The following is a 12,231-nucleotide window of genomic DNA, read 5'->3' as shown; positions in this document are numbered from 1 at the left end:
CTAGAGCGAGGGTAGGGCCGATCAAGGACAGTAGCGGGAGATTGTGTATTGAGTCTGAAGAGATAGGAGAGGTCTTGAACAAGTATTTTTCTTCAGTATTTACAAACGAGAGGGGCCATATTGTTGGAGAGGACAGTGTGAAACAGACTGGTAAGCTCGAGGAGATACTTGTTAGGAAGGAAGATGTGTTGGGCATTTTGAAAAACTTGAGGATAGACAAGTCCCCCGGGCCTGACGGGATATATCCAAGGATTCTATGGGAGGCAAGAAATTAAATTGCAGAGCCGTTGGCAATGATCTTTTCATCCTCGCTGTCAACAGGGGTGGTACCAGAGGATTGGAGAGTGGCGAATGTCGTGCCCCTGTTCAAAAAAGGGAATCGGGATAACCCTGGGAATTATAGGCCAGTTAGTCTTACTTCGGTGGTAGGCAAAGTAATGGAAAGGGTACTGAGGGATAGTATTCATGAGCATCTGGAAAGACACTGCTTGATTAGGGATAGTCAGCACGGATTTGTGAGGGGTAGGTCTTGCCTTACAAGTCTTATTGAATTCTTTGAGGAGGTGACCAAGCATGTGGATGAAGGTAAAGCAGTGGATGTGGTGTACATGGATTTTAGTAAGGCATTTGATAAGGTTCCCCATGGTAGGCTTATGCAGAAAGTAAGGAGGCACGGGATAGTGGGAAATTTGGCCAGTTGGATAACGAACTGGCTAACCGATAGAAGACAGAGAGTGGTGGTGGATGGCAAATATTCAGCCTGGAGCCCAGTTACCAGTGGCGTACCGCAGGGATCAGTTCTGGGTCCTCTGCTGTTTGTGATTTTCATTAACGACTTGGATGAGGGAGTTGAAGGGTGGGTCAGTAAATTTGCAGATGATACGAAGATTGGTGGAGTTGTAGATAGTGAGGAAGGCTGTTGTCGGTTTCAAAGAGACATAGATAGGATGCAGAGCTGGGCTGAGAAGTGGCAGATAGAGTTTAACCCTGACAAGTGTGAGGTTGTCCATTTTGGAAGGACAAATATGAATGTGGAATACAGGGTTAATGGTAGGGTTCTTGGCAATGTAGAGGAGCAGAGAGATCTTGGGGTCTATGTTCATAGATCTTTGAAAGTTGCCACTCAAGTGGATAAAGCTGTGAAGAAGGCCTATGGTGTGCTAGCGTTCATTAGCAGAGGGATTGAATTTAAGAGTCGTGGGGTGATGATGCAGCTGTACAAAACCTTGGTCAGGCCACATTTGGAGTACTGTGTGCAGTTCTGGTCACCTCACTTTAGGAAGGATGTGGAAGCTTTGGAATAGGTGCAAAGGAGATTTACCAGGATGTTGCCTGGAATGGAGAGTAGGTCTTACGAGGAAAGGTTGAGGGTGCTAGGCCTTTTCTCATTAGAACGGAGAAGGATGAGGGGCGACTTGATAGAGGTTTATAAGATGATCAGGGGAATAGATAGAGTAGACGGTCAGAGATTTTTTCCCCGGGTGGAACAAACCATTACAAGGGGACATAAATTTAAGATAAATGGTGGAAGATATAGGGGGGATGTCAGAGGTAGGTTCTTTACCCAGAGAGTAGTGGGGGCATGGAATGCACTACCTGTGGAAGAAGTTGAGTCGGAAACGTTTGAGACCTTTCAAGTGGCTATTGGATAGGTACATGGATTATGGTAGAATAATGGAGTATAGATTAATTTCTTCTTAAGGGCAGCACGGTAGCATTGTGGATAGCACAATTGCTTCACAGCTCCAGGGTCCCAAGTTCAATTTCGACTTGGGTCACTGTCTGTGTGGAGTCTGCACATCCTCCCCGTGTGTGCGTGGGTTTCCTCCGGGTGCTCCGGTTTCCTCCCACAGTCCAAAGATGTGCAGGTTGGGTGGATTGGCCATGATAAATTGCCCTTAGTGTCCAAAATTCTATGATTAACCTAGGATAAAAGTTCAGCACAACATCGTGGGCCGAAGGGCCTGTTCTGTGCTGTATTTCTCTCTCTCTCTCTCTCTACCTCCTGAGCCTGGGGTAGCCCAGCGATGGCGACGACTTAGTGACGTGTTTCACCAAGAGTGTAAATGGCGAGGTGGGCATCAAATCTGATGAGAGTAGGGCGACATGCCCTTCGCCGATGGTGTTGGCACCTCATTACAGGCCTCCACAACACAGGATTCCCCCTCACTAAGGCAAATATAGCCCCGGGGGAAGGGGGTGATGGGGGAGAAGGACATACCCAAGGCAGTGCCCCCTGGCGCTGGTTGTCAGTGCTTACCTGACAGTGCCAACCTGTGCCAGGAGCAGTGCTGGTATAACCATCTGGGATGACCACTTACGACAAGAAACATGGACGTTGGCAAAGCCGAAAGGGAAATGTGGACAATGTAAGATTCAGGCAGGCACAGACCCTGAATGTATATTTGTGAACAGAGAATCCAGACAGCATCGAAACCCCCAACCGTTCAGCATTTTAATGGCCCATCTCCGTAAGACAAAGGATTGATACTCAGGTAACCGATACAAGTCCAGACATTTCGGTGCCACTCCCTTTACTCATGGAGCATAAACAACAGGGTCAATGACCCCTTAGGACACGCCCCTTTATTGGCTCAGAACGAAGGCAGTGATCGAGAACTGCCCAATTAATTGGGGCCAAGCCTAAGGACCGCCCAAAAGAGCGGGAAACCCGCCAAGGATAAAGAGAGACACTGACATGTGTTCCATCTCTTTTGGACCTGGCCCTCCGGCAACGTCCATCTCCAATTGTAGAACAAAGAACAAAGAAAATTCCAGCACAGGAACAGGCCCTTCGGCCCTCCCAGCCTGCCCCGATCCAGATCCTTTATCTAAACCTGTTGCCTATTTTCCAAGGTCTACTTCCCTCTGTTCCCCACCCATTCATATATCTGTCTAGATGCATCTTAAATGATGCTATCGTGCCCGCCTCTACCACCTCCGCTGGCAAAGCGTTCCAGGCACACACCACCCTCTGCGAAAAAACTTTCCACGCACATCTCCCTTAAACTTTCCCCCTGTCAGCTTGAAATCGTGACCCCTTGTAACTGATACCCCCACGAAGGGTCCCAGCCTCCACACAGAGAGTGGGGTCCACGCACCGCGAAGGGTCCCCGAATCCACACAGAGAGTGGGGTCCACGCACCGCGAAGGGTCCCAGCCTCCACACAGAGAGTGGGGTCCACGCACCGCGAAGGGTCCCCGACTCCACACAGAGAGTGGGGTCCACGCACCGCGAAGGGTCCCCGAATCCACACAGAGAGTGGGGTCCACGCACCGCGAAGGGTCCCCGACTCCACACAGAGAGTGGGGTCCACGCACCGCGAAGGGTCCCCGACTCCACACAGAGAGTGGGGTCCACGCACCGCGAAGGGTCCCCGACCCCACACAGAGAGTGGGGTCCACGCACCGCGAAGGGTCCCCGACTCCACACAGAGAGTGGGGTCCACGCACCGCGAAGGGTCCCCGACCCCACACAGAGAGTGGGGTCCACGCACCGCGAAGGGTCCCCGACCCCACACAGAGAGTGGGGTCCACGCACCGCGAAGGGTCCCAGCCTCCACACAGAGAGTGGGGTCCACGCACCGCGAAGGGTCCCCGACTCCACACAGAGAGTGGGGCCCACGCACCGCGAAGGGTCCCAGCCTCCACACAGAGAGTGGGGTCCACGCACCGCGAAGGGTCCCTGACTCCACACAGAGAGTGGGGTCCACGCACCGCGAAGGGTCCCCGTCCCCACACAGAGAGTGGGGTCCGCGCACCGCGATGGGTCCCCGAATCCACACAGAGAGTGGGGTCCACGCACCGCGAAGGGTCCCAGCCTCCACACAGAGAATGGGGTCCACGCTCCGCGAAGGGTCCCAGCCTCCACACAGAGAGTGGGGTCCACGCACCGCGAAGGGTCCCAGCCTCCACACAAAGAGTGGGGCCCACGCACCGCGAAGGGGACCCGACCCCACACAGAGAGTGGGGTCCACGCACCGCGAAGGGTCCCAGCCTCCACATAGAGAGTGGGGTCCACGCACCGCGAAGGGTCCCAGCCTCCACACAGAGAGTGGGGTCCACGCACCGCGAAGGGGACCCGACCCCACACAGAGAGTGGGGTCCACGCATCGCGAAGGGTCCCAGCCTCCACACAGAGAGTGGGGCCCACGCACCGCGAAGGGTCCCCGACTCCACACAGAGAGTGGGGTCCACGCACCGCGATGGGTCCCCGACCCCACACAGAGAGTGGGGTCCACGCACCGCGAAGGGTCCCAGCCTCCACACAGAGAGTGGGGTCCACGCACCGCGAAGGGTCCCCGACTCCACACAAGAAGTGGTGACAGTCTCCACAGCGAGACCAATGCACAATTCCACACAGGGAACACTGCAAGATTCCACAGAGAGAGTGACACAAGCCTCCACAGCGAGCTCATGGACACACTCCATGATGAAAGCAACGCAAGACTCCAGGGCGTAGTCCTTGCATGAACAAGACCATGAGGGTCTAGCAACCTTATCTTAGCAACCAGCAGCAGATGATGCGTGTCTGCCACGCTCAAGTGAACAACAAGAAGACTATGACAGTCTACCACGCTACAGTTGTGATGTTGTACGTAATAAGTAATGGCATGATGGGAAAACTGGTCAATTACTTGGTACAATGTAAGAGAAACTGATTTTGCATGACTCAAAACCTGAATAAGATCAGAGAAGGTCAAGCTGTTCCAAAATGCCTGACCTCCGCAAATTCTGATAAGACTAACTCGCCATAACCCAAAGCAGTCTAAATACAAGATAAGGTCAGGAAAGAACAAGTCTCCTCTGACTTTTTAATATTCCATCAAAGGACAAAATAATGGTCTGAGTGATGAGACAAAGAGTCCTGGAAGGTCAGCAAGGTGAAGCGTGTTTTATGATATTGCTTATGTTTGTACTTCTGAGTGAATTCCTGACCAAGCTGTAGCCACGTAATCCTGATTCTGATAATGTATAAATACTGAGCTGATTCTCTGTGAAAGCGCCAACGTAGGAAGGAATCAGCAGTGATAGTAACTGCTCTCTGACCTCAACTTTCAGCCATTACTGCATGCAGTCTTTCGTAAATAAAGTCTTGTTATTTTTCCATAACGGGCGTTGTTGAATCTTTCTACCACAGTCCAGAAGCGGGAAAAATATTGGCTTCTACATTTGACGCTGCGAAGCAAAAACCAATACCCTGAGTGAATTCCGTAGGGGACTGAAGAAGTGATCGAGCCACGACCCGGAGGGAAGAGACGGACGCTGGCACAAGGTAAGATTGACTTTGATCTCGCTCTCTCTCTGGGATCTGTGAAGCCACCCCTCGTCCCTGACGGAGGAAACTAACAGGTGACGGTTCTCGAATCTAAATGTGACTGTGAGTAGGGTATTTAGGGTCAGATTGTGGTTAACCTTAGGTCAGAGACCTCCTGCTCTTGTTTTCAAATCCACATCAGGTTTATACAGGTTTACCTTGGGCCAGGGGCCCTGTGAGGTGATTTTGCAAAAAGGACTTTTGTGTGAAACATTTTTTGCCAGGGGCATAATACACTGACGTTATGGGACAAACTTTAGACAAGACTGGGGGCAATTCTCCTCTGTTCTTTATGTGTTCAGAAACCCCTTCTCAAGAACATAATTTCTGTAGATTGTCAGCTGCTTTAAACAATAAATTAGGGAACGATATCTGGCCGCTAGGTGGCACTTGGCACTTGGAACTTTGACAATTGCTTTGCTGCAGAAAAAGCGATTTGGGAAAAAAACACGGCCTTCAAATGGAAAGCTTTAGGGCGCGATTCTCCGCTCCCCACGCGGCGTGGGAGAATCACGGGAGGGCCCCCCCCCCGACAAAATTCATGCCCCCCTGGTGCCCCCTGCGATTCTCTCTCCCCCCCCCCCCCCCCCCCACCGCTCGGAAGAATCGCCGCTCGCCGTTTATCACGGCAACAGGCGATTCTCCGACCCGGATGGGCCGAGCGGCCTGCCGTTCACGACCGTTTCACGACAGCGGCAACTACACCTGGTGGCTGCCGATGTGAAACGGGTGTGAGATGCCCGTTTGAGGCTTGTGGGGGGTGTACAGGGGAAAGAGCACCACGACTGTGCTCGGGAGGGAACAGGTCCACGATCGGTACCCACCGATCGTCGGGCCGGCGTCTCAATCGGACGCACTATTTCCCCTCCGCCGCCCCGCAAGATCAAGCCGCCACGTCTTGCGGGGCGGCCGAGGGGAAAGACGGCCACCGCGCATGCACGGGTTCGAGCTGTCAGCCGTAGTGACGTCAGCCGCGCATGCGCGGGTTGGAGCCGGCCGGCCGCGTCATTCTCGGCACGATGCCCCCGCGACAGACAGTTACAGAGCGCCGCTCCTAGCCCCGGCGGGAGGGGAGAATAGGGGGAGGGGAGCGGCCTCCAAGGCCGTCGTGAAACTCGGCCAAGTTCACGACGGCCCTCCCGATTGTTCCTGGAAAAACAGTCCACTAAACGCCATGAGCAATCACTCTGGATGAGTTGGAGGGATAACGCCTGCAGAAAAGGGATTGATGAGTGTGTGGACCGTAAAGTAAAAAATGAGGAAACTTGAAAATTGGAATGTGAGCTTTGGGATAGAAAACATCAACACACTAAACAGCAATTCGGCAATAAGAGACCTCCTCTCACTAGGCAAGTAGGGCTAGCCCATCGGGTTCAATGAAAGGAGGATCCTCCCAGTTGCTCTGACATGCCAATGTTTCCCTTTTCAGGCCACACTGAGGACGAGGAGGAGTTGACCCCTAGACCTCCCCTATGTCCCACATTCCCTGCTCCGTCAGTGCAACTACCCAAGTCCAGCCTCCCCATTGTGATGTTGTGCAAGATATTTTTATTGTACTGACACGGGGGAACAGCCCGAGCCGCTTTGCCTCCTTGCTCCCCGGCTCATAACACGCAGGGAACTGTCATACGTCCGTTCCCCTTACATTATAAACCACCCTTCTCTACGGAGGACACGATAATTTACTAAAAGGTGTTGATCAAAAGATCAAACAAGGAGGGAACTGTGGAAGGGAAGTTAATGAGTTACCAATTTAGGAGCATGCTGGGAATATTGACTATATTTTAATACTGCTTTTGAGCAAAAATAAGTAGGTCAAGTCATGTAAACTAAATACTGCTTAGTATTTGTACTCGGCCTTAATCTGATAATAAGTTGTTCTTCCGAAGGACTACAAAATGCGCACTAAAATTGTTTTTAAACCAAGGGCAAAACATTCATATTTCCTCTTGCGTATGTTCCCAAGCTTTATCTCTTCAAAGTTGTTTAGTTCCCACTATATCAGTGCCGTACGTATGTTCCCCAAACGGAAACCATGGCTCAACCGCGAGATTGACTCCCTACTGAAGGACAGATCTGAGGCGTTCAAGGCAGACGACCCTGACCTATACAAGAAATCCAGGTACGACCTTTTTCAAAGCCATCCGAGATGCCAAGAGAGAATATCAAACTAAGCTAGAGTCACAGACAGACTCTCGGCGGTTGTGGCAAGGACTAAGCAACATAACGGGCTACAAAGCGAAGCCGAGCAGTATCTCTGGCAGCAGTGCACCCCTCCCCGATGAACTTAATGCATTCGATGCTCGGTTTGAGCAGGTAACCAACAATCCGCTGTCGAGTGCCCCAGCAGCCCATAATTCACCCATACCCACCATCACAGTTTCCGAAGTCAGATCGGCCTTCCTGAAAGTGAACCCACGGAAGGCGATGGGCCCGGACGGGATCCCTGGTCGTGCACTCAGAGCCTGCGCGGACCAGCTGGCACAGGTGTCACAGACATCTTTAACCTATCCCTACTCCACTCCGAGGTCCCCACCTGCTTCAAGAAGACCACCATCATACCGGTACCAAAGAAGAACCAGGCAACGTGCCTCAATGACTACCGCCCGGTGGCCCTGACGTCAGTTGTAATGAAGTGCTTCGAGAGGCTGATCATGAAGCGCATCACCTCCATACTCCCGGAACGCCTTGACCCACTTCAATTCGCATACCGTCGCAAACGGTCCACATCAGACGCCATTTCCCTGGCCCTACACTCATCCCTAGAGCATCTCGAAAACAAGGACTCCTACATCAGACTGCTATTTATTGACTACAGCTCCGCCTTCAACACCATAATCCCAGCCAAGCTCATATCAAAGCTCCAAAACCTAGGACTTGGCTCTCCACTCTGCAACTGGATCCTTGACTTTCTGACCAACAGACCACAGTCAGTAAGAATGAATACCAACACCTCCTCCACAATAGTCCTCAACACCGGTGCCCCGCAAGGCTGCGTACTTAGCCCCCTACTCTACTCCCTGTATACACACGACTGCGTGGCAAAACTTGGTTCCAACTCCATCTACAAGTTTGCTGACGATACGACCATAGTGGGCCGGATCTCGAATAACGACGAGTCAGAATACAGGAGGGAGATAGAGAACCTAGTGGAGTGGTGTAACGACAACAATCTCTCCCTCAATGGCAGCAAAACTAAAGAGCTGGTCATTGACTTCAGGAAGCAAAGTACTGTACACACCCCTGTCAGCATCAACGGAGCCGAGGTAGAGATGGTGAGCAGTTTCAAATTCCTAGGGGTGCACATCACCAAAAATCTATCCTGGTCCACTCACGTCGACGCTATCACCAGGAAAGCACAACAGCGCCTATACTTCCTCAGGAAACTAAGGAAATTCGGCATGTCCACATTAACCCTTACCAACTTTTACAGATGCACTATAGAAAGCATCCTATCGGGCTGCATCACAGCTTGGTATGGCAACTGCTCGGCCCAGGACCGCAAGACTCTTCAGAGAGTCGTGAATACCACCCAGTCCATCACACAAACCTGCCTCCCATCCATGGACTCCATCTACACCTCCCGCTGCCGGGGGAAAGCGGGCAGCATAATCAAGGATCCCTCCCACCCGGCTTACTCACTTTTCCAACTTCTTCCATCGGGCAGGAGATTCAGAAGTCTGAGAACGTGCACGAACAGACTCAAAAACAGCTTCTTCCCCACTGTCACCAGACTCCTAAATGACCCTCTTATTTATTGACTGACCTCATTAACACTACACCCTGTATGCTTCAACCGATGCCAATGCTTATGTAGTTACATTGTATACCTTGTGTTGCCCTATTATGAATTCTCATGTATTTTCTTGAATTCTGTTTAATTCCCTTTTCTTCCCATGTACTGAATGATCTGTTGAGCTGCTCGCAGAAAAATACTTTTCACTGTACCTCGGTACACGTGACAATAAACAAATCCAATCCAATCCAATCCAATCCTTTATGAATGAAAGTAATTGAATATGAATAAGTTTTTAGATTACGTGAAAAGACGTAAATGGCATCACGCCAAGTTCTCCGCCCCCTTAGATTCTGCAGGAAACATTAACCGTTTCAGCAGACAGTTGACCTTTTCTGAATTGACAAAGAAAAAATATACGTCTCTCAGAATAGCCAATGCCTATAAAATCAATCATTGGAAATTGACTTAAATGTGTGCTATTTCTAGCCCCCTCCCAGGGGATGTTTTGCCACTTCTAAAATACTCTTATGGTGCACCTTGGCTTTGAAGGATGGGATCTCACCCGGCATAAATGGGGGCTGGGATCCCAATAATGATAATCATTTGAATGAAGGAAATAAGTCCCTCGAACACTGGTTAGCCAATAGAGGGAAAGAGGCAATCAGGCAAGGTTGCCAAGGAGCATTTAGCCCCCAGGAAGGATGGACCGTAACTAGCGACACCTTCCCCTATTTGGCAGACAGACACTCTGTAAATTAGGAGCGGTAATACATCGCATTGATAATGGAATGTTTGTAGAACTGTTTCAAATACGAGCTCACCAGCTGCAAGAATTTAATAACTTCTGAGCCTGCGCCCGATCGCTGTGTCTGTGTTGTCTGCTGGCCGCTGAGCGTTAACCCTTACAGTACCACTGTTGAAATAACTGCAGGAAGGTTTACAAAAGATTAATGACCCTTAGGCACAGCTATTAAAACACCTGATGAAGTACAGATGAGAGAATATAGTGACCCATTGCACGGCTCGGTATGAGCATGCATACAATTTATAAATACAATGTCACTTGCTTGAACTGCCAACGGCCAGGCCACTAGGCTAGGGATTGCCCATCACCCCTACGACAAGGTAGATTTCACCCCCGTCGGCACGCAGTACTCCAGGTGCGGCCGCACCAGAGTTATGTACAGCTGCAGCATGACCTTATGGCTCCGAAACTCAATCCCCCTACTGACAAAGGCTAGCACACCATATGCCTTCTTAACAGCCCTATTAACCTGGGTGGCAACTTTCAGGGATTTATGTACCTGGATGCCGAGATCTCTCTGTTCATCTACACTACCAAGAATCTTGCCATTAGCCCAGTACTCTGCATTCCTGTTACTCCTTCCAAAGTGAACCACCTCACACTTTTCCGCATTAAACTCCATCTGCCACCTCTCAGCCCAGCTCTGCAGCTTATCTATGTCCCTCTTGTAACCTATAACATCCTTCAGCACGATCCACAACTCCACCGACCTTCGTGTCATCTGCAAATTTACTAACCCATCCTTCTACACCCTCTTCCAGGTCATTTATAAAAATGACAAACCGCAGTGTATTTTGTGTATATTTTCCTGTTTGCCCTATTATGTATTTCCTTTTCATGTACGGAATGATCTGTCTGAGCTGCACGCAGAACAATACTTTCCACTGTGCCTCAGTACTCGTGACAATAAACTAATCCAGTCCAAAAGGTGAAGGCACACGGGATCAGAGATGAGTTGGTAAGGATGATACAGAACTGGCTCAGTCACAGAAGGCAGAGGGTAGCAGTAGACGGGTGTTTTTCTGAATGGAAGGTTGTGACGAGTACTGTTCCACAGGGATCTGTACTGGGACCTCTGGAGCGGGATTCTACCTGACCCGGTGGGGCGGGCCGTACCGGGGAGTGGCGTGAACCACTCTGGCTTCGGGCTGCGGAACCTCCGCACCTTCAGGGGCTAGGCCGGCGCCAGCGAGGTTGTCGCCACGCCAACCGGTACCGAAGGGCCTCCGTCGGCCGGCGCGAGTTGGTGCATGCGCGGGAGCACCAGCATGTGCTGGCGTTATCCCGGCGCATGCGCAGGGGGAGGTTCTTCTCCGCGCTGGCCATAGCGGAGGCTGAAAGTAGCCGGTGCGGAGGGAAAGAGTGCCCCCACGGCACAGGCCCACCCGCGGAGCGGTGGTTCCCGATCGTGGGCCAGGCCACCATGGGGGCACCCCCCAGGGCCAGATCCCCCCCCCCGAGGACTCCGCAGGCCGCCCGTTGAGCCAAGTCCCACCAGTACGGACCTGGTTTGATTCACACCCATGGGACCATCCAAATATGGTCAGCCGCGGGGCGGTGAATCACCGGTGGGGGGGGGGGGGGGGGGGGCGCTGCCAGTGGCCAGTGACCAGTACGGTGCGATTCTCACCCCCCGCCAAAATCCCCCCGGTGCCGGAGAATTCGGCAGTCAGCGTCGGGGTGGCGGGATGGGATTCACGCCGCCCCCCCCCCCCCCCCGGCGATTCTCCAACCCGGCTGGGGGAGGGGCCGCTGCCAGTGGCCAGTGACCAGTACGGTGCGATTCTCACCCCCGCCAAAACCCCCCCCCGGTGCCGGAGAATTCGGCAGTCAGCGTCGGGGTGGCGGGATGGGATTCACGCCGCCCCCCCCCCCCCGGCGATTCTCCAACCCGGCCGGGGGGGGGTCGGAGAATCCCACCCCTGTTGTTTGTAGTGTACATAAACAACTTAGAGGGAAAGTTAGCTGGTCTGATTAGTAAGTTACGGATGACACCAAGATTGGTGGAGTGGCAGATAGTCAGAGAATACAGAAGGACATAGATAGCTTGGAGGCTTCGGGAGATAAATTGGCAAATAGTGTTTAATCCAGACAAATGTGAGGTAATGCATTTGGTGGGTCTAACATAGAGGGGAAATATACCGTAAATGGCAAAACTCTAAGAGAGGTTTTGAAAGTGGCAACACAAGTGGTCTAATGACCAGTCCAGGCTCAACACACCGAACTTCACAATCCCTCACGACAGCTGTACTTTCTTCATTCTCTTTGAGAACTTCCATTTGCAACAAACTGCCTTTGTTAACCTGTGTGCCTGGGGCTGCACTTGTCCATTCAGCTGTTGGCATTAACATCGAGTTTAATCCAACAGAT

The 12,231-nt window shown here is 51.8% G+C and overlaps 1 protein-coding gene across 1 annotated transcript in view; it reads left to right on the top strand.

Moving 5' to 3' along the window:
* Positions 1–2,309: 2,309 nt before the first annotated feature.
* The window catches only part of LOC119966910 (heme-binding protein 2-like), a 29,342-nt gene continuing 19,420 nt past the window's right edge, over positions 2,310–12,231 (top strand). The window contains exon 1 of the mRNA XM_038798867.1: positions 2,310–2,369. Within this exon, the coding sequence (XP_038654795.1) occupies positions 2,310–2,369 (60 nt within the window). The remainder of the gene's footprint in view (positions 2,370–12,231) is intronic.

This window comes from Scyliorhinus canicula, chromosome 6 (assembly GCF_902713615.1).
Source record: "Scyliorhinus canicula chromosome 6, sScyCan1.1, whole genome shotgun sequence".
NCBI classification, from domain to species: Eukaryota; Metazoa; Chordata; class Chondrichthyes; order Carcharhiniformes; family Scyliorhinidae; genus Scyliorhinus; species Scyliorhinus canicula.
Note: the sequence above shows the minus strand (reverse complement) of the source record. Positions and strands in the feature narration are given on the sequence as shown.